Source organism: Drosophila suzukii, chromosome 2R (genome assembly GCF_043229965.1).
Source record: "Drosophila suzukii chromosome 2R, CBGP_Dsuzu_IsoJpt1.0, whole genome shotgun sequence".
Taxonomy (NCBI): Eukaryota; Metazoa; Arthropoda; class Insecta; order Diptera; family Drosophilidae; genus Drosophila; species Drosophila suzukii.
In genome coordinates, this window is record NC_092081.1 from 11,883,335 (window position 1) to 11,906,928 (window position 23,594).

Below are 23,594 nucleotides of genomic sequence, written 5' to 3' on the forward strand. Positions count from 1 at the left end.
AAGTCAAATTTCTTAACAGACACTTAGTCCTAGAAAAGGTAACTGGCACTCGAGAAAAGGGCGGAAATTGTAAGAACAAATGAAGAACAATTTTTAAATTACAAGGAGTTTTAAGAAGTAATTAAGATTTCAAAAAAGCTTGTATTGAACAGAATTAAAATATGCGGCATCTCTGATTTTAAAAGTGGTTACCCCAGGTTATCTGTCATCCTCCCAAACTCACCACATCGTTGACCAGTGAATCACAGTCCGGATGCGAAAGCAGGGTCTTGATCACGTCCGCACGTCCATGTTCGGCGGCACACATCAGCGCCGTGCTGCCGTCCTCGTCCTGTATATTGATGTCCGCCCCGGCGTCCAGGAGCATATTGATCATTTCCTCGTTACCATGCGACACAGCGAGCATCAAAGCGGTCTGGCAGTGCTGTGGGTGGTTGGAGAAATCGGGACGGAGGAACGGTTAGTAGGGGAGTAAACGGGGGTCAGCTATTACTGGGGTCAAGATCAGCGGGCGTTGGGGCCCCTTACCTACCTTCTTGGCCCGTATGTTGACATCGGCCATCTTGAACAGTCGCTCGACGACTGTGCGATGGGAAGGCTGCTTCAGCTTGGCCAACGATACGAGCATCACCGATGTGTATCCGGCGTTATTCATCTGGTTTACATCGCAAACCTTAGAATCCAGCAAAATGGATACCACGTCGAAGTTGCCGTGCGAGACTGCATAGTGCATGGCTGTGTTGCCCTGAAATGGGATACTTCCTTGGTGATCTATATTCATAAAAAATGTTTTGGTACTAGAAACTCACATTACTGTCGGACAGGTTGACACAATACTCCAGCAAGGGAACCGACAGCGATTCAAAGTAATCGAGATAGTCCTCCACCTGGTGGGGATCGGACTTGCCGGTACTGGAGTTGATGAACCAGTGATCCTGGATGGTGGCCTTGGCCGACTTGAGGCTCTGCGAGGATATGGGTTTGGCACCCAACTTCTTCAGGAGTGAGTCGTTTATGACCTTAAGAGCATCTTTCAGACCCTTGGACAGTTCGGTTCTGGAAGGGATTAATGTTATATTAATACATTTTTACACAAAGATTATACTTAATCTTAAATCCCTTCAAAAATTTAATGGCACCTTAGGGAACTAAAGACTTTGATCATTATGCCATTTGGATAAACTTATAGGCTGTTTCCAAGGGTTACAAGTTCCGATTTACTCACTTTTTTCGGGGCTCCGCATCCGCCTGGGCCAACTGATGGAGCTGGGCTTTGGTGGCCGGCTTTTCGATTACGGTCACCTGGGAGTCCTCGCTCTGACTAGATTTGAGTGGAGTGCTCGACTTCTTGCGTGCCCCCTGGGCAATCTGCACGTCGATGGGCGGACTGGATTCACTGGAGGAGCTCATGGCCGGCTCCTGTTCCGGCGTCTCGGACTTGGTGGTTCCCGAGGAGGTCATCAGTGGGGCCGGGGAAGCATCCCTCGACCAGCTGATGCTCACCCGCTTCTCCTCGCGCACAATCAGCTCATCGTCGCCCAGGAGACTCAGATCCAACAAATCTTTTTGCGGCTGACGGATGAAGCTTTGGGATTCCGACAGTGGGTCTGCTGCCTGAAAACTGGACACAGTCGGGGGCTTCTCCTGGAGGGAGCTGAAAACAAATAACCTTGATGAGTACGGAAGGCTTAAGGTTTCTAGAAAGAATCATAAACCCACGTTACGAGCAGAGCCGAACATCCGCTGACCAGCAGCGGATAGCACGTAAAACTGCTCAGGCTGGAAAACATTGGCAGCACCATGCGGAAAACCAAAATCCAAATAAAAAACAAAAAGAAGCGGCTCAGCAATTGGGCCAAAGCAAACAGCCAAACTCAACTGAAGGTCAACCCATTTCGATTTCAGGCTACGACTTCTGTGAACCCAATGCGCAAGAGCTAGTTTGTGGTTGGTGTCTTCGCTGAAAGCTCTATGAGAAACTTGGCTCGCACAGTGGGACTAATATTTATTGTAAAAACTAAAAACTGCATAGAATTTATAATAAATTTAATATAATTATTTAAGTAACTTTAGATTTCTGTGGAAGTTCAATATATTGCCTTTTGCTAAAAATGCTTCAAAAGTATTCCCTGAACTTTACTGAACAATTTTAATAAAGATTTCATAAAGATTTTTAAAATATTTTAACCACCTCTATTAATTTTTTCTTGTTTCATTAAATTGAAGTGGACCTACATAAATAAAGCTCTACATTTTCCGACTTTATAGGGATATATTAATTAAAAAGGTATGTAAAGAGCTGGAAGGTAAAGGGAAAGGAAGTGAATCCTTGAGAATAATATAATACACATTTTAAAGGTTTACGTTTTAAGGTTTTTTAAGGAAGAAATGTGTTTCAACCGATTCTACTTATATAAGTTTGTTAAGTTTCATTTTTCCGACTTAAGGACGCTTATATTTTATTTAAAACTTAAATTCGGATAGCTCTTGTCGAATAAAAGGTATGTGAAAAATGAAAAAAATCCAAGATATGAATTTTAGGTTATTATGGATAGACTCACCTTAGCCGTGCCTTCCGTTGCACCTGTGGACTGGGCGTTGGCGAGGGCGTGGTCAGCGTGTAGGTGTTTTGCCGCTTGAACTCCTTCCGCACCGGACTCGGACTGGTGAGGTGTTTGGGTCGTGGTATCCTCGAATCCGCCGAAGCGGAGCGCCGGACAGGTCCTCCCGTTCTGGGAGCCGTGGGACTGGCCTTCGAGAAGCCCCTGGCCAGATCCTGGATGGCCTCCTTGCAGGAATCACAGTAGTTGGCCGCACAGGCAATGGAGATGTGCGGCTTGACAATATCGCCACAGCCCACGTCCCTTTTCCGCACCTCCTCCGTGTTGCAGGCGGAGTGGCTTGTACGGACCTTAACCGGCTCCGGTTCCTCCACCTTATCCGTATTGCTGGATGCATGACGGGTTAAGGGGCGTGGCACTGACTCGGAAACCTGCTCCGCCTTCGTGTGACTCCGGGTGAGTCGCTGCAGTCCGTTGGTATCCGTTTGCCGGGACACCTGATCCGCTCCACACTGCACGGCGGAGTGCTGCTGCGGTGGATTCACCTGGGCTCCAGTGGAGCGAGTTGTAGCCGTGGTTGTTTGACTTCCGGCACTGAGGACCACGGCCACTGGCGTCTGACAGCCAATGGTCTTTCGCACCACGGACAGGGTCTCATTCTCGCCCAAACTGAAGGTGTTGCTGCGTCCGGGCATTTGAGGAGCTGGTTTCACAGGTTTCTCCGGCGGAATTTCCGGACCACAGGCCACGGTTTTCTTGACGACAGCACACTTCACACAGAGTACATCATCCAGGCGATCTTCGGAAGAACCCACGTGGCGCACATCCGGCTTGCAGCTGGTGAAGTTTTCCCTCGTAGCGGGCTTGGCGGTGACCCCCACATTGTACTTAAGTTTTGGTCTTTCCGGCAGAGTTTGCACTCCACTGTCTCGCTGCTCCCTTTGGGGCACATACATCTGGGTGCCCACAGAGATGAGATTCCTCAGCTGTTTCTTTTGTGCATTCGTCAGAGCTTGCTCCACTTTCAACTCCAGCTCCTCCTTGGAGTAAACAGTTTCCGAAGGCTGAACGCCCACATTTCTGGTGGTGGGCTGGTGGCCAACGGACACATCTCGAGTGGCAGGTGGTCGCACTACCGCCTGGGTGGAGACATCCCGTCGGACGACGCTTGGTGAAGGGGATGCCGAGGTGGAACTGCTGCGCATCCGAGCTCCGAGGCTCTCCAGCGACACTGGACTGATCCTTTGTGGAGTGAACTGCACGGGAGAGGCGGTCTTAATGCCAGGACTCGGTGGAGATGGCGTCTGCCGTTGACTCCTTATCAGGTCCTCGTTCTTGCGCACCAGCTTTTGTTTTTCCAAGCGAAGATTACTTAGTTCCAGCTAAAAATCGAATTGAAAAATATTAATTTTAAGTAATAAAACTTAAAATAATGTGGACATTTAAAAAAAATTGTAATACAAACAATAAACATCTGCATTTTAAATTTACAATTCTTTAATTAGTTTTTGCACGAAATCCAAAAACATTTAATTGCATAATTTAATTGTAATGTTTTTAAATCAACGTAGAAAATCTAAGATACGATATTATTTTAACGATTTCTAAACTATAAATTTAATATAACTAACATATCTACATATTGAATATTTTCATTTTCAAACCCATATCAAAGCGAAAATATTGAAACTAATCCACCTTTTTTAATTATATCACTTTTTCTGGTCAGTAATGAATGTATAGTAACTTTATTTTCTTTCCTCAGCTAAAATATCGGAGTACTCTATTTTTTGGAAGACCTTAAATTCTGGGTTTATTATTAATTGTGGTGTCATTTAATAAAATTTTAACTTGCTTATAATGATAAAGGAATTTATTTTTTCGACAATCATTTTAGTGTTATTAACAAGACTTTAGGATTACCTTTAATCCTTTATAAACTGAATTTTAACAGGTAACTACCCAAATGGATTTCTAAATTAAAAACGGTACTTAGATTTAAAGTCAGGAAGCTAAGAATGAAGCTATATAATATCCCTAAAAATAATCTTTCATGATCATCTAACTATGCTGTGAATAATATATTGACATTATATGTTCTCACCTCCAAGTCGGGTATGATCTTCACTTGCTCCTCCAGATCCTTGAGGCGTCTGAGACTCAGAGCCATCTGTTCGCGTATCTGAAATAGAGCCTGTGCCTCCGCCGTGGTCTGACCACCTTCCGAGATGACAGGTGACTGCAGGGAGCTGCCGCTCATGGAGCCGTTCTCCTGCTGCCGATCCTCCTTGGAAGTGGATGTGCCTAGACCGGTGGGCGTGGTGGCCAACAGATGATGGCGTCTGGGCGGCGGCGGTGGAGGGACTCCCGGAGACTTTGCGGACTCCAGCTGCTCCACCGGCGACTTGGCATTGGCCGCCACCGTGGCCTGGACATAGCTTTCATACTGGACCTCCGCCGGACTGGGTCGCTGTTGCAAAGGAAGCGTATTGGATCGCAGGAAGGGCCGCGGCGTGCCCGTGGGCGATCGATTGCCCCCAATGCAGGAATCTAAAATATATTTAAAAATACCATACTTAAGTTGGTGTGTCATCTGAATAGTAGAGCTACAGGTTACTTGATCTGCTCTCCTTCTTCAGTACAATCTTAATTTCCCAACTTGCCATCAGCACTTGCTACTGGCGACTGGACTCAAAAGCCCATAAAAAAATTTTTAGCGAAAAGCTCACAAGCAAAATGATAAAAACGCTTGCTCCTCAAATCTAATTTTAATAATTGTGCCAAAGTTCGTATAATTTGAAAGCAACCAAATGTATATGTAACTATACATATATATTTAATGAAAACAAAATAAAAGGCAAAAGTTACTCGATCCAAACCTTTTGAGAGTGTGCGTGAGCGAAAAATTGTCGCAAGATAAGAGACTCGGGTTATTATTCAATATTAGTTTTTGTTTATCGCCCTGGCATACAAACGGCTATATGTATTTTTATTACCTTTTATTTACATAAGAGCCAAGGCTGTTGACGTATTTTACTTGACACATGCAAAACATGCAGTCTCATTTGTGAGAGCAAATAGATAAATTTATGGCCAGCTGATAGATGGTGCTTCTATTTTGGTCCCTGCATTTGTCCAATATTCCTCATACGCACTGCTCACCCCGCCAACAACCATTTGTTACTCATCTCGCGCTGTCAGCCTTGCCAAGTATTTTTTGCTGTTCTTATTTTATTTCCCACCCACTGTGTTGCTATTACTTAATATCGCTGTACAACGAACTTTTGGGCTAAAAGTCGGTCTATTTTTTGAGCTATAACACCGAAAGAAAAGTTCCCTAAAATGACAGTACTATAATTACAGTAATATGGGTAGTGTGACCAGGTACATTAAATAAGCATGTTAATATCAGTGTGGCCATGCTTCCTGTATAAAAAAAGACCTAATATAAATAAATTTATTCAAAGTGCTAAATTTCTGTGACACCCTTTATATTTTAAATATATTTTTCTACAAATGCTTCTTTCTTAGCGGTGCCAAATTGGCTGAGCGTCTTGGTCAAGGCGAAATGGGGGGCGGTGTTTGAGAGGGAGGGACTGCGCGTGACGCTGGGTAGCATTGACCGGGCCATAATTAATCAGTTTTTATGGCCCAACTAATTAGCAAAGAACCAAGTCGATATCGCTAAAGAGTTCGCCCCAAATGAGCGTCTCCTTAAGCTAATGAACCTACAGTCACTCCACCAGCTTTTCGGCGAGTTTGGCCCGGTGTCCGGCTTCAATTTGAAACTCCTCTTGGCCAAACGCTTTCGTCTCTGCGGCAAGGCATCCTCTGATGTGGAATACATTTCTGTTCCACTTTTTTGTTATTATCTATTATCGATTTATTCAGTTTAGTTGGTTAGAAAAGCACAAATATTGCACTTGGCAGCGTTTTTGGGCCAAGGCAGCAGACATTGCACTTGCTATTGTCTGGCATTCACGAAGCCAAAGCGTAACAAAAATTTGTTAGATTCTTCAATTTAATTGTTTTGTTTGCTCTTATCTTAGCTGGTGTTAATTAAAACGCTTGGCTATAAGCTTTATTGAATTATTTGATTCGCCAGATCAAAGCGACAGCTCATCATACGTTATCTGCGTTACAGTGGCGGCCAAAGAAATATGCACACTTAATAAAACTCACTTCGTAGAAGTTCATATTTGAGTTTTCGTAGAATCATTGGCATTATTAAATATATATTCGAGTTTATTTTATAATTTATGTGTTTTATTTTTATGATTATTTTATGTAATCTTAATGAGATTCAATATATTTGATCAATTTAGATGTTTGCTTAACTTTTGTAGGCTTTTTTGTAGGTTTATTACACTTTTTGATGGGTATATGTATTATAAAATATCAATAAATTTTATTTCGTAATTCTTTATCGTTGCTTTTTTAATGTATTTTAATATTATCGTTGTCGAACCGCTTTTATGTGATCTGCTTTCGAAATTATTGTCACATACTATCATGTTATTCGCATTAAATTTAGTGGCTGTTAATTCGTTGTACTACAATTACACGACTCGTTTTGATTAGTTGATTTCGTTTAAGGCATTTCGTATAATTATAATAAGTATTTTACTTCGCAGCTACAGAGACGCATTTTTATGCTATTCGTTCGAAAGTCGCCGACAAACTGCTCTCAGATTTTTTTCGTTCATTCGACCATCATCCACGGCGGCAAAAACAGCGTGAAGAGCGACAAAAAACCATTTAGCAGTAGAGATTTTTGTGTTATTATTTAACACAACTCTTGTGCTATAGGCGAGCGAAAAAAAAATATAATGTTATGTCTATAGTACTAACAACGAAATAAAATAGAAACCAATTTCCTGAGAGGCCCAAGAGCGTAGCGATAGCGCTCAGCAAATACAAATTAAATGACCAAAATAAAAAACACACTAGAGAAGTAGGCAACATTTTGCTGTATTTGTGCTGATAAGCCAAATGCACCATTATTAACACAAGCTGATAATGATAATTTCAGTGACGTGGGCAAAAATATTACAGAGAGGATCTGAACAAGAAAGAGAAACCCCTGGGCTTGTTTATATTCAATGGGCCATTTGATAGGCAAATAATATTGATTTTTGATTGTCTATTTGCACACCCATTCGCATTCAGTGTTTGCCTGGGGTTTCTGAGTCAAGGCCAAGAAAATGAAGAGGCCAGATTTGAATAAATCATCATCAAGTTGAAAAAAAAGTTTGCCCCTAGATATATCTAATATCTTATCTTTGGCAATTAATTATTAAAAGAAAAAAAAATAGTTTGATTGATTTTTAAAATGCCAACAAATTGAAATCTATAAGTAACCATTCCATTTGCTGATTTATGATTTAATTTTTGGGTTGGGCAGACAGTTATTAGTTTTTAGCTAAAGACACAGGAAAGGTTTATTATCTCAAGTGAATTCAGAAAGCTGCAATATTTTTCCTTTTATTGAATTATAATCAAAATTGAATTTAAAATATTTCAAAATATTTCTTTTGATTCGCCCACAGATAGCTCAAGGTTTCTGATTTCTACTTTTACACGCTTTATGGCATTCATCTATTGTTAGATATATTTTCTGGGCTCTGCACGTTCTTTTTGGCACCGGTTTGTGTTTTAGCCATGTTCAATTCAATTTGAAAGCCATTTATTAATGGCCTGTACTTTGGCAATTACTGCGGCACTGCAACCATTTTTTACACATTAATCAATGACAACTCTTTGCGCCATGTCCTCTGGACAAAAAATGGAGAAACAGAACGAAACGCGACAATTTGATTTGTTTATTTGCATTGATTTTTTTGCACACTTTATGGCAAATTTATGGCATCAACAAATACAAGAAAAACAAGCTGGAGCAATATTTGCATGCAAATTGAGCGCCAAATGCGCATTTCAAATTGATTTGAGATACGAACGCCTCGAAAATTGCCTTGAAGTTGCCCCATGCCGCAAGTGGCAAGCACCCAATTGAGTTTCAAATGCCAAAGATGCAAAGCAACCGTATCTGTAGCTGCATTTGCATTTGCATTTGCATGCGACTTGGTATCTGTATCTGTATCTTTGGAGTTGCCAGCAGTGAACTAAATTTTGATTTGTTTGCTTTTCTATTTTGTTTAAAACTTTATAGATGTTGCAATATTCTTTGATCTAAGAGCACAGCTGCAGAGTTGACAACTCCATGGGAACCATGGGATGGTGTACTTAAAAATGTTAATAAAAATGGAAAATGTTCTTGCTTTAACATATAAATTTTGAACTTGATCTTTACTAGTGTGTCAGCCCTTTAAATTTTATAGCATAAAAACATCCTTGTAATTTATTTTTATAATTTTATTACCTTTGCCTCTTACTTTTCATTCCACTGTGGGGTTTTTCTATTCCATTCTAAAAGTCTCACAACATTTTTCACACTTTCGTGCGTAAAAATGTCAAATGTGCCGCAGCAGCGCTAATTGCTACGAAAAGAAAGCAAAAGTATCTGCCAAAGGCGTCTCTCACTTGGCTCTATGAATCATCTTCCCCACACAGAACCAAAAATATTATACAATACGGTCTGGATTTCAAATCTACGATAAGAAGACACTTCAGAACTGTTTCTTGGGATTTTTCACTGGAATATTTATGTTTAAAGTGTATATTTTGCAAATATAGCCAGCTATAAATCTTTAATATTAAATTTTATACTAGAAAAACAAACTTGAACTGCTAAATAAAACGATTTCAAAGACTTGGAATGCCAGAACCAAGGATTTTCAAAATACAACTTGATTGTCTAGGGACAAAATCCTAAACCAAAACCAATCCCATTTTTTCTTCTTCTTAAGTTTATAATAATATTAATAATAATATAAATTTCGTAGATATTGTCAGTTATAAAACTATAATTTCTTATGTTATACTAGTAAAACAAACTTGAACTGATGAATAATCCTATTTCAAGGACTTGGAACACCAGGCAAAGATTTTCAAAATATAACTTGATTATCCCTAAATTGCCGTTATAAAATCAATTGCATATTTTCATTATCTATGCTTCGTAGATATTTGATAATTTCGTAGATATTTTGATCTTAAATTGCTTTCCTAATCCTAAATCACATTATTTCATAAATTGAGCTTTTTCTGGCATGCTATTTTGGGAGATCGTGCTGACGCCCACTCACCTGCCACATCAAAGTACCGATCCCACGTGCTGTTGCCCAGCCGATGAGTCTTGTGCTCCTTCGGTGCACCATGACCATTACTGAGGCTCAGACTGAGTTTGTTGTTATTCCGATCCATGGACATGGATGCTGATCCTCCGTAGGGCGTCTTGCGCCTCTTTACCGAGGTTCGCTCCAGCGTCCGTTCGAAATCGCTGCACACCTCGTCCAGTGCCTCATGGAGGAAGGCCCTTGTCTCCGGCGGGCTGATGGCCGGCCTATGGCGCTGATGGTAGATCCCCGCATCGCTCTCCACCCCGCCCCGTAGGGAGGAGCAGGTGGAGGAGGCGGTACCGAAGGGCGACTCCGATCGAGGCGGTATGCTGCCGTAGGTGAAACGCGGCACGGACGAGGAACGCGGGCGGTAACACGGCGTGGTGTTGTACGACTGCGACATGTTCAACGCCCCTCCAATGGGGCGTGGCGAGTCCGGTTCGCTTTCATGTGAGGCCTGTATGGGAAATCGGAAAGGTGACATGTTAATTGCACGTTCAGTTCTGGCAGTTTGGAGATGAAAGGAAGAGACCACCTAGGAGCAGTGATGAAAATAGACCACCTTTTTCTCTCTGAATTTCTTGAAATTACATCAAGATGTATACCTCTAAAAGTTTTTATTTTATTTCTTCATTATTCTGTTGGCTGTTATGTTGATTTGAATAGGTTACCCAATGAATATACCTTTACCTACAACGTTTTGTGGACCGATTAGTAATAACCATAAATTATCTTTTAATCTGTTCTTCTACGTTCATAACTTGACCCATTAAAAGTGGATTTTACAGTGGCTTGCCTTTAAAAGTTTTTTTTATAAATATAATTAAATTTTAATTAATGTAATCTGAATCAAAGGGCTCTTATCTATATGAAAATTGTACTTCTCATGTATATCACAGTGGACGGCAGTACACGTAGTGGCGAAGCGCGCAAGAGAGCGTGTTTTACATTATATAATAATAATAAATTTAATCTATTATGAATTCTTTTAAATTGCAATTTGTCTGAAAGCAATTTAATTCAAAATCTTTGAATCTTAAAATGGTAAACCTATAAATTTACCTATACCTATAACATTTTGTGGACTAATTGATAATAACCATAAATTATCTATTAATGTGATATTCTACTCGTACGTTCATAACTTCACCCATTAAAACTTGATTTGACAGTGGTTTGCCTTTAAAAGTTCGCTTCTAAATAATAATGAATCTTAATGGAAATTTAAAGTAATCTATTATAAATTCTTTTACATTGGAATTGGTTTTGAATACAGTAGAAATTATACCAAATTAGTAAACCCCTTATATTAAATACCTTCCAAAGGAACAGGGCTAACATTTCCTATCAAATGAAGTAATTTCCCTCTAATTTCCGGTGACCAACCTACCTCGCTGAGCTTTCCCTGGACCCTCGACTCGGCCTGCCAGTCGCTGCCGAAGAGGCTCTCGAAGCCCAGCATGAACTCCATGGACTTGCGGGATCTCCTCCGATCCCGTCGCCGCTGCTCATCCTCGCTGGGCTTCTCATGGGCCAGAGCCTCACAGTAGCGCACAAAGTCCAGATCGATGTGGTAGCCATAGGGACAGCAGTTGCAGCTGCGCACCGAGCGACTCATGCCCGCAGGAGCGGGATTTGCGGTGGACGAGGCTGGACGAGCTGCAAGATAAAACAAAACGAGAATCGTAAGAATCTTGGGGATATCAAAAGGCAGACGCGGTATATCTTAATGTCACTACCAAGGTCACGTCAACATTCGATTCTCCGAATCGACCACAGAATTATACAAGAACAAAATGTATATTTTTCTGCGCCTGTGCAGCGCAGACGGTGGAAGCCACACCTGCCCTCCATCAAACACGTTTCGGATTTGGTAATCTGAGCAGCAGGTACAAAGGCGCAGTTCTCGGAATGACCGTCTGTATCCGTGAGATAAATTCGTGCCTTATTTATGCTTAATTGCGCCTTATAATAACTAATTTTGGTTAATTTAGATAAACCACTTTTGACTGGGTGAATCATTTTTAACGAAGCAATCTGAGTTATTTACGTTGGCATTGGCGTAAACGATTTTGTAATCAAGGAAAATAATAATTAAATAATGATTGAAGTAATGGGTTTTAATAGTCCGATCGGCACAGAGTTTTCTCAGATGAGTCTAAAGGCTAAAAGCAAACACCGCCATAGATTGTTTGATTTTCTATTTTATTTATTTATTATGCTTGCTTTTAAACTTACTTTCCTGAGGAATTTTTGCCCCATACCAGAGCCACAAAACCCCCAGCCAAAAAAGAATCCAAATCATTTTATGGTTACTCGAGTTTGCACTTAAAACATTTGAAATTCTTTTAGCTCGACGGCTGACCTCCGATTTTTCGTTAGTATTGTGTTTACAAAAAGCAAAGAAAAAATTCGGAAAATCAAACACGTTGTACTCTTCGGGAAAGCCTTCAACAAACTGACCGGCAAGCGTATCAAGTTCTCACTTTATTCATCATGCAGCAAATTAAATGCGATAAGATATGGGAGCATTTAGCCATGCTTATCAAGTAGCCAAGTATAAAGCTCTTTGCCGTCGCCATCTGTTGGCGAACCGAAAGCGGTTTGGATTCAAAAGTGCAAAAGATACTTTTCACTTTTCATTCATGAAAATAACAACGATGGCGTGGGTGGAAAAACGCGACGCTTAAGTCGTGGGCGTGTTGAGATTGTGAAAGTGTTGAACGCGGCGTATACGTGTTGCACCGATTTAAGAGGTCGCATATTGATGAGCCTCAGCTCGAGTGGCCGTAATTAGCAGGCGGCTTCAGGGCCATGGCCAAAACTGTTCGCCGGCTTAATTATCATCGATCGAAAAAAACACACACCCACCACAATCGAACACTCTTAATCGTATAATCACAGACTATTCAAATTTGGCGCGGCTTCTATTTTTTTCGGATTTAGTGGGCGGTTATGGAATGTGGCTCCATAAATGTCCCCTAATTGAGGGGTATTAAATACTGTCTGCAAGTCTTGAAAGACAAAACATGTTGCTTTCAATTGCATATAAAGCTTATAAGCTAAGCATTTTCTGATATATGTATGTTGTTAACATGTATAGTACGATAAACCCCTTAAAATCCTTATAACTTTCTCATAAAATTGCTGAACTAAATTACTACTGACATTTTGCAAATACAATCCGTACGCGGCCAGTTTACAACTTCATTTGGCCGACAATCTGCCAGCCATATAAGGGCGCCTACATACAGTCACATAAATCGCATTGTCGCACCCGACTCACATAAAAATTAAGAAATTAACCCAGCTCGATCACAACAGTTGAATTACGATCATGCTCGCCAGGTCCACGTCCCATGTCCCAATCATCATTATCATGATCGTTCCCATGTTGATCGGACCCCTCTTGTAATGACTACATTTTCGGCGTAGGCGTATTGGTGAATGATGCAGATGCTGTCCAGCATACAAAATGAACTCGAATTGTGAATGAAATGGGAATGGAAACTAAGTAGTATGGAAGTATATATACCCTTTAGGTGTTTAAGAGATTGTTGTAATCTTTAGGAACTGCAAATATCTCTTAAATCCTGATATACCCTATAGTCAAGGGTATTGGAACACCGAATCCAAACTGGTTGGTCCAACTGACATGTGCATAATTTGCTCATATGGGGGCTGCATCTGAGGTAGGCGGCATTCGCAGTTGCAGTTGCAGCTGCCGCGGCTAATGAAGCTAACGGTGCAACCACAGCCACAAATTACCGTAAAGCGCAAAAATTTAATTATGCGAAACACGTGCAATGCTGTTCGATCTAATTGCATGCCCCAGCTCACTTGACAGGCAACCAAAAAAAGGCGACAGCCAAATATAAAATAAGTGAATAATGGGTATATTAGCCATAATCAAGAGACCACACTCTTTAGGAAATAGCTATAATTTTTAATTAACAAAGTACTACATTTAGGTTTGTTGTAATAATTAATTTATAGATATAGTGTTTTGAAGAAATCCCGTTGCCCATAAATTCTTATTTAAATGAACATTAACTTTATCTTTAAAAATTTAATAATATATAAAATAAGTGAATAATGGGTATATTAGCCAAAATCAAGAGACTCCACTCTTGAAGAAATAACTATAATTTTTAATTAACAAAGTAAACATTATGCTTTTGGTTTTTTTGAGGTATATACTACATTTACGTTTGTTGGAGTAATGAGTTTTTAACTATGGATAAATTCTTATTTGACTGAACATTAAGTTTATATTTAAATTGTTATAATATATAAAGTAAGTAAATAATGGGTATATAAGCCATAATCAAGAGACTCCACTCTTTTAAGAAATAACTATAATTTTTAATAAACAAAGTAAACATTTCGTTTGTTTGAATAACGAGTTCATAGATATAGTGGTTTAAAAAAACCCCGTTGGACCTAAATTCTTATTTAACTGAACCATAATTTTGTCTTTTAAAATGTAATAATAAATAAAATAGGTGAATAACAGGTATATTAGCCATAATCAAGAAACTCTACTCTTGAAGAAATAACTATTATCTGTAATTAACAAACTTATCATTATGCTTTTGATTTTCGTGAGGTTTTTATTTAAGATGTATACATTTTATTTTGTTGCAATAATGAGTATACATATGAGCTATAGTATGTTAAAGAATCCCCGTTGTCCTTTTATTCTTATTTTACTGAACAATAAGTTCATCTTTTAAAATTCTTTAGCGCTTCCCCAATGGGATAAGAAAATTTATAATAAACAATCAAAATAAAAACTCTTCAGAAAAAGCTGTAATACTTTATAATCCCCACAGATAATATATATATATTGTTAAATCTTCCAAGACTTTAATAAAATGAACTATAGAGATTCAATGATTATCTCATAGTTCCATTGTGTATAACTGTGTATACACCATATTTTCCTTTTAATTTTTTTAAGTGCTCCCTAGACGGGATTCGCCCTATTTATGACTTCACTTTAATTACCCAATTAAAGTGGTCCCTTTCAGTCGGCTACTCGTGGTTGCTGCAGTCATTTATGGCCTTTTGTTTTTAATGATTTTTCAACGTGTCATAAACTTTTGTCGTTTGTAGGTTTCTTTAAAACTATGGTGAACACTTCGTGTGTGGCTAATGAGTTGAAATCGCAGGCTGCCTGACATTTACGCACACGTTGCCCATTTTAATTGCTTCAATTAACGCTGAAGTCGAATATCAAAACCTGCCACGCCCACCGCCAACAAAACTGTCAACTCACATCCGCTTGTCATAAATTGGCCAAAGAAAAAGGCCCGAATTTGTTCATATCGAGGAAAATATTTGCGTTGAAGCCGCAAACCAGTTTGCCACAGTCTCAGTTTGGCTTAATTAAAAGTTGCAGTTTTGGGGCAGAAAGGGGGGAGTAGTGAAGTGTGGAGGTCTTGCCAAAATTGATTTCCATAAGGGAGTCGGAGTATATAAAATATTTCATTGGATTAGAGTGGGTTGAAAAAGTGCGTTTGCCTTTGCCTTTTCGGCCAAGTTAAGTGTATTGTTAACACCGCTCAACACAATTGTGGGTGTTGGCCCAACTTTGCGGATTTTTGTGTGGGGGCGTCAGGTTGACCCACATCCGATCTTGTGGCCAAAGCTGCTGCTGCCACTGCCGTTGCAGAATGTCAGCCATGTGGGCCTGAGACACGTTTGTAGTATGGCTTTTAAGGCCCAGACCCACGCTCGGGTTTTCAACTTACCATTTTCCTCAATGAAGGCGCGTTGACTCCGCAAAACCAGCGACCTGGAAACGAATCGGACCAAAGAAATTCTTGTTAGTGGAAATTGGCAAATAATGAAAACAATATAATGAACGATTGCGGGGTCTGTGTAAACAATAACAAGGAAAGTCTCTTGCGAAATGCTAGAAAAACACCAACGATATCTGTCTTTGCTATCGGATTTTAAAATAAATCAATGCACCAAGTACACGGAGAAAAATGATAAAAATAAATAAAAATGGCATGACCCTTTGAAAATATTATTATTAATATAATTTATATTTTCTATTAAAATATTAATGTAAATATAATTGACGATTAAATTATATAAACTTTGTCTATCGAAAAATCCTTGAATCTACCGAGATACATACATATAACATAAATATTTCTTTACATTTTTATACATTTCCTATGATTAGTGTATGTTCATGTTTATACATTTCCAATGATAAGCCATAGCTTTTCTTAAATAATTTAATCATCTGGCCGAAACTTTATTTGAAATACATGTTTTAGTTTCTATGGAATGCAAGTCAAGTTATGGAAGTTCGACGATAAAATAATTTAATATATCGGCAACGTTCTATTAGCGGTTTATATAATAAACTAGGAAAATTGTAATGTTTATCAGAACTCTTATATTTCAAAACTATATATTTTGTGAAGCATATTCTTCCTGTGCAATCGACACGGAATGCGACAAATGCCTAGATACCGAAGATACACAAACATACCGACAGATAAAGATAGAAATCACACTTGCCTTAGGGAAGAAATTATAATAAAATATATCAAGCTGTCAGCGTTTTGAGTTCTTGTTGTCGCCCCCTTTGTTTGGTATTTGAAAACATCTTTGGAAAAATATATTTGTGCGTGCGCCACAAAATCCAGTATAATCTATTTGCCCCTGGAAACCGGCGGAATGGTTCTCGTCCCCACCAGAACTCATTAGTGAACTTTGCCGCCCTGATCCCTACTCCAGTTTTCCTCCGTTTTTCCTGGAAAACGTAACATGCGTGCTGCATTTTTCATTTTTCCACTTTAGTGGAAGCGGAAACTGCAATTATTTATAATTTGTTTTGGGTCCTAATGGGGATTTATTTGAGTGCCCGTGCCCCTCGTCCTAAGCCATCCCAATGCAATTAGCCAAAAAAAGCCAACTTCACCTTAGGTTTTCATGCATTCTCAAATTAATTGCCTGTCATGTTTTGGCCAAAACAACAGCACTGCTGATTTAATGATATTATAAATACAAAATATAAATAAATATTTGTGATGGAGTCAAGTTGAAAGCCGTCTGGCAATTTGCTGCCATATTTCTCGAGTCATTTTTCACGTTTCCATCTTTTTTTGGCCGATTTGAAAATGTATGTAAAATGAAAATTTATGCGTCAACTGATTTATGCGGTTTCGCTTTATGCATGTTACATGAATGGAAAAGGCCTGACATGGACCCACTCCCCCACTTCCCCCTTCAAAAAAAACTTGCATTCATGTGGAACGGTTGCGGCATCGCGTATTTTTGGATTGCGGTCCAAATTAATATGCGTGTTTATGATTATGATACACGAAACTCGTTGTTTTTATGTTCTGCCTTCTAGATTTGTCTAGCCACAATTTGTTGCGGCTTTTCCTTGTTTACGCCAACCGATTTCATAATTAGAAATTATTATAATTGGATTCGGTTTGGTTGAAAACATAGATTTACGGGATGGGGAACACTTTTAAGTTGTTACATTGTAGGCAGTTCATTTTATAGTTCCATCAACCAGTCCTGTAACCTGTCAGTTAAAAAATAAACCCTAAAAACTGATAGATATTGTTCGTTAGAAACCTCTCATCCTACAAAAAGTTGAAAAATCTATTAAAACTTGTCTGAAAATCACCTTCATTTATTGATTTCAGTTCAATGCCACACCAAACTCGCACTTAAGTTCACACCTTTAAATACTCCATCATAAGTAAACACTCAGAAAACCACATCCGATAAACACTTTTAGTTTTTGCCCCTACATAATACACCCGCACAATTTGGTTCCGATTGCCTTTTATTTTGGATTGCGATGATATCAATCTACAGATCCATTACCGCTATCTTTACCTCCAGAACCGCTTGACGGCTTCCTGTTCGGTGGGCGTCAGGTGGGTTATCTTTTCGGCAAACTTTGACTCATCGTAGCCCCCGATTGCGGAACCATGGAGAATCATATCGCCGGCTTTTTTGGAGCAACTACTCACTGCATACGCGATTTCTTAATGCCCTTTACTCGATGGCTTTCTGCGATGGCATTTAATTAGCATTGGCTCTTTGGCTTTGTGTATTTATATATTTAGCTAATGGAAATTCTATGCCGAAATTATTTAACTCCGAATGAGACAGACGAACACTTTTTTTTGCCCCGACACTGCGGCATTTGGCGGAACACTTTTCATCGCCGTTGCATTTTTAGTTATTTTTTGGCTGACTCAGAGAGCTTGTAAATTTTTTAGATTTAGTTTCACGTTTTCTGTCGTTTGTTTTTTATTTTTGTTCGGATTTCTGTCTGTGCGAGTTAAACGCTCCGCGCTCGAAAATCGCTCGAATCGAACTGAATGCGCCGGGAGAAAAACTTCACGAGTTCGCCGCCTGAACTTTATGCTCTGTAAATGTGAGTATCTGTGTGTGCTTGGCCCTCGTGTGCGTATGCCTTTCGGTATATCTTTTGTATTTGTTTTGGTTGTCGACTTTGTTTTTGTTTGCCAACGATCGTCAAAGAACGCTGCCCCTGCCGCCAAACCAATCAGAGAACCCCCCAAAAATAAAAAAAACCTCTAAGAACTGAAAAACTAGAAAACCAAAACACAATGCCAAGTGTACATTTGTTGTTAGACGTTTTTCGCTTCTAGCCCGGAGCTTAGCTCAAAACGAGAGAGCTATCGATACGATAATTAATAAATATAAGTAGTGACTGCTTAGCAGCTCGAAAACCAGTTCGTAACGAGTCCGCTCCAACACCCAAACAACCCGAAGCCGATTCCAAGTCCAATTCCGAATCCAAATCTGTGTGGACGCCCGATAAGCGAACTTACACCTGTACTGAGAAAAATGCTGCTATACGTCATGATCAATTTGATAATCCATCGGTTTGAATTGGACTCTTTGAGGTTTCGGGCTTAGAAGTATCTCTGGATTGTACAAATACTGTACAAAGTGATTACAACGCGTTGAGACTTGAACGACTAGAAGAACTTTCCCGATAAAAAATCATAATATTTAATTGAAACTTAATATATTTCTAATATAATTAAATTATCTTAACTATCATTAATTTGATTTTAAGTTAACTGGATCTTTCAATATACGGAAATAATCTGGTTATACCAAAAAATCAGTAGTTTAAATCAGGCTAATCTTTTTTTCTGTGTAGTATTTGTATCTTAGTATCTGAGGGGTTCTTGTAGCGGAAACATTTGCCATGATTGATGAAGTTAGAAAGGTGTCGCCCCATCCTGGCTGTTTGATCTTTCACCGGAGGCATCAGTAAGTCCCACAGAAGCTGAGTTGGAAAATATAGTTGCTACACCCCAAAGTGAGATATCTTTTTGGGACAAGACAGGTCATTAAGCAGAAAGATATTCCGTCTAACTAATTTTAGTTGACAACGGAATGAGCTTACGTTAATGAACGTAACACAGGTAATCCATAAAATTCTGTAATTTATCTTACTTCCTGGTGCTAATCTCATCATTCATAAAAAAAACCTGGCTTTGAATGACCTGCCAAAAAACCAGTAGTTGAACAACTCAGCGGGTTACAAAGGCCTGGGAATTGTGAAAAAAAAATGTTTTATTATTTCCAGACAAATTCCTTTGTAGGAGATGAGTGGGCAGAGAAAATACCCTGCGGCTATTAGAAATCGATTGGGTGTGACGCATAAATAATTGCAGCCATTTATTACCCCATTAAAGCAATGAGAGAATCCACTAACGCATAATTAAGAGCCGTGAAATCCACTGGCCAAAACACTAAACTTGTTTATGAATAGCAAAAAAAAAAAATAACAGTTCGACAGAAACGGAAACCGGCTCACTTAACGTTTTGCGTCGAAAAACACACAAAAACCATAGACGCCGCGACACTTTAGTAGAAATTCTCGGCCAGCTCATAGGGCATGAAATTTTTGTTACTACCTCAAAGCTAATACAATATTCATATTTCCGTAGAAAAACGCCTGGCTAATTAACATAAATTACAAAATCAATGCTCGAGGGAAATACTAATTATGAAATAAAACGATCATTTCATGGACTCGCACTCCGTGGGCCACTTGGGGTTCAATAGACGATCCGCTGATAGGCGGCTTTGACATCGATGTCTTACCCTATAAGGCGACAGTTGTGTAAATAACGAACAATTGATAGTTGTTGTCCACAGAGCAAACATTTAATTACGTTTATAAACATTTTGATTAGAGAATGATGAGCGCATTTGTGATCATCTGCGGCTGCTGGATGCAGCTTTTCAATTGATCACGATGGTTACAGTAGATAAGGAATACGAGTTTGGACTAATGAAATGGTTATATGATTAGCGGAAACATTTATCATATGGAGCTAAAGATTCTAAATAGTATTCTAATTAATCTTGCAGCGAGCCAATGCTAAAACGTGTTTATTTTGATAACAGCTTAAAGTTTAGTAAATAAATTACAAATTAATTCGTTTTAGTTACCTTGTCACATAATATTCAAATTAGATGCAAATCTAATTCAATTCAAATTCAATAAAACTATAAATTAATTAAGAATACACGTGTTTTGTATTTTTTGTGTATCTTTTTTTCTGATAATGGAATTCGGTTAAAACAGCTTGAACAAACAAGCTATAAATAAAACTTTCTTTTTAGATGCTCATTAGACTTTTTTAAAATATTAATTATCTTTGAAACTTTCTGCTATTTTAGTTCTAGTTCAGCTCGATGTTATATGATTTTTGAGTGTCGGTAAATAGATCTAAAGTTCCGTACATCCACAGAGTTGCATGACATGAAGTTTGTCATATTGTAATGACTATATGTAAGTCTGCTCAGAATGCGTCCTAGTGCTATCTTATCTGCCGACCTGTCAATGTGTATGAGTTGACAATATGTTTATTTATATTTATTACATTTCGAGAGCAGAGTTCGAAAAGGGAGACAATCGCATTCGAGCATTGACAATGTTGGCGTTTGCTGGGGCTTTTTATGGATGTTGTTCTGGTTTGTTGGTATAATAAAAGTAATTTTAGTTTTGCTGCCCAAGTTGAAGTTTACACAACATAATAGCTATACCTATTCTTATAAATGTTATCCTTTTTATTGAATATCTTTCAATTTATTTTATTGTCCCAGTTAAATAGTTATAAACGCCTATTCAATTATCGGGTCATCAACAAACTCTTACAAAAGATATAAAATTACAAAGGGGCTCGTCAGTTTATTTTCACTTTGAGGGCTTTCAATGGTCTTTAGTTTAACCCGTCGAGTCATTTGATAATGCATTTTCCCTGCCTCTCATTAATGTGATTGAGTTGTTTTCCCGAAATGTTTTTCCCAGCTGCCTCCAAACAGCCCAAAAAGTGTGAAACTCACGTCTCCATCTTCAAGGCATTGTTCCTTCCTCGCTGTTTTTTGGGTCATTTCAATCAACACCTGTCAACCGGGCCACATCTCATGCGTTGGCGTTTTGGTTGTCTAGACGGGGTGGAAAAAACAAAAACTCACACGACTGTTGAAAATCAATTAAAAGAAATTGCTGGCCACAAGGCACGAAGAAATCGTTCTCGGTTCAAGGCATATCGACACTTTCGCTAAACAAAAAAAAAAACTAGCAACAAAAAAAGGAACGATACATTTTTGCATTTCGATAAACGGGGTTTGGCGTTTATAATTTATGCGATTTGGTGCAGTTTACGACAGGCTAACAAATTTTTGCAGCAACCGCCCCATGTGGCCAGCCGCTCGGCAGCAAAAGATACAAGATGCAAGCGCAAGATACAAAACGCCGCCAGGGGCAAGCCATCAAGGCCGGAGATGGAGTTTTTGCAAAGGGGGGGGTGGTTGGGCAAAGATGGAGCTACAAAGGGGTTTGGGGCAGTCCATAGACGAAGTCTTACGACCGCCGAAAGCCATGAGGCGCATAATCGAAAACAGCATTGCGGTGAACGCGTGCGCCGGAGCCTGACGTCAAAGTTGTAAATTATGATATAGCATGTTATAGCCATGACGGCGATCACCGATCGCAGATCGCAGATCGGGTCGTCCACGGGGGGCGGCATGTTGCCTGGCCGTAAATATAGTATTTGAGTTAATTGCAAACGTTTGTAATCGTTAGGCGAAAAAGGTGATCGCCTTTGACGATCATCACTTCGGACCGGACCAGCGCCACCCACCCATTCCGCACTGAAAAATAATTAGATCACTTTGTAATTGTTATTTTCGATCGTAAACAATAACACTTTCGGATCAGCGCATAGCTGAATATATCAAGACTATTATTTCTTATATAAATACTTTTTGAAATATTGATAGATAATTGGATATTAGATAATATACATGGTATATGTTCCAGAGACAACAACCTTTTTTATATAATACTCAATAGATCTTAAACAAAATATAGCCTTACAGATACTACATCTACTACATCGAAAACAATATTACTTTGAGATTAGTACCTAACGAAATATATCAAGATTAATATTTCTTGTATAAATACATCATGAAATATTAAAGTACTTGATATAATATAAATGGTATATGTTCCAGAGACAACAACAATTTGTATCTAATACTGATTAGATCTTTAAAAAAAGCCTCCAGATACTACATCTAGTTACTGCATCAATAACACTTTGACTTTGGGACCAGTATCTAACTATCTTAAATATATAAAGATTTTTTTTTGTTTTAAATATACTCGGTAATGTAAATGATATATTTTCCAGACACAACATTTTATATCTTACTCTTAGTAGATCTTAAACAAATTGTAGCCTTACAGATACTACATATTTCTTCATGTGCAAGCATGATTATTGCCAGCTCAGGCGGCGATTTATCAACAATCTTAATGCAATTTCAATGCCTTCAATTGTGAGGTTATCGTACGTATCTTGACTGTAAATCAAAGCCATGAAGCACCATTGCATCACTGGCAAAATATTTCCCCGCCGGACGCCGATCGTTAAGCGGGCAACTATTAATTAGAGAAAGATCACCTGGGTTGGGGGTAAATGGGGATCGACTTTTGAGAGATACTCAAGCGACAAGTCAGTGACAGATTGTGAGAGTTGAGCTTGACATTTGGCTGGCAGTTTTTGCGATTTTTTTCGAATTGCCATCGGGGCGTATGCGCAATTTGCATATGACAAGCAACAAAACGACTTGGACTGATGACGATGCCGCAGTTAAATGAATTTGCCCCGCCTCTTAATTGGTTAAATACGTTGTTATATCATCCGATAACTGATAAACAAATGGCAACAAACTATCCCTAAATGGGAAAATAATTAAATTTAAAGCAGTCATTGTGGAAAAAAATACAAAGTTTCCCATATCATTTAATAACTTAACATGATCGTATTTTTCTGCAATACTTCCTTAACTTTATGGCATTTTGCTGTTGGCTATCCCCCCCTCAATTAATAAATATTAACACTTTTTGCATTGATTTTCCCCCTGGAGACATGAGTTGGTTTTCCACTTGGATCTGGGCGTATCGGGTTTCGTAATTGAATTTCAATCGGTGAAAGTATATGGCAAACTTCATACTCGTAGCAACGACCCAGGCAATCAGAGACTGCAAATATTTCAACCACTTTATGGCCAAGTCGTGAGCGCATAAACAAAAATTGAAAATGAGTTTCAACATTCGCTGAATGTCCGCTTCGAATTGCGCATTTGGAACAGGTGGTTTTTTTGGGGAACGCTTCTACGAAAATTATGCAAATATTTGGAGCCCAAAACGTATCAACAAGGCAACGCAGAAAAGGTGACG

At 39.0% G+C, this 23,594-nt stretch overlaps 1 protein-coding gene across 7 annotated transcripts in view; it reads right to left on the reverse strand.

Annotated features, from left to right (window-relative positions):
- The window catches only part of Kank (KN motif and ankyrin repeat domain-containing protein 2 kank), a 31,893-nt gene that overhangs the window by 1,063 nt on the left and 7,236 nt on the right, over window positions 1-23,594 (reverse strand). Inside the window, exons 1-10 of one of the 7 annotated variants that reach the window (XM_036813054.3) lie at window positions 17,681-18,095; window positions 15,556-15,599; window positions 11,190-11,458; window positions 9,767-10,256; window positions 4,666-5,111; window positions 2,562-3,943; window positions 1,226-1,654; window positions 810-1,056; window positions 533-745; window positions 224-424 (exon numbers count right to left, since the gene is read on the reverse strand). In XM_036813054.3, coding sequence (XP_036668949.3) covers window positions 224-424; window positions 533-745; window positions 810-1,056; window positions 1,226-1,654; window positions 2,562-3,943; window positions 4,666-5,111; window positions 9,767-10,256; window positions 11,190-11,458; window positions 15,556-15,599; window positions 17,681-17,787 — 3,828 coding nt within the window. In that variant the 5' untranslated portion in view covers window positions 17,788-18,095. Of the gene's footprint in view, window positions 1-223; window positions 425-532; window positions 746-809; window positions 1,057-1,225; window positions 1,655-1,719; window positions 1,862-2,561; window positions 3,944-4,665; window positions 5,112-5,178; window positions 5,301-6,293; window positions 6,689-6,743; window positions 6,883-9,766; window positions 10,257-11,189; window positions 11,459-12,037; window positions 12,192-15,555; window positions 15,600-17,680; window positions 18,096-23,594 lie in introns of those variants that run through there. The other 6 variants (XM_017073943.4, XM_017073942.4, XM_017073947.4 and 3 more) reach the window with 6 other exon arrangements.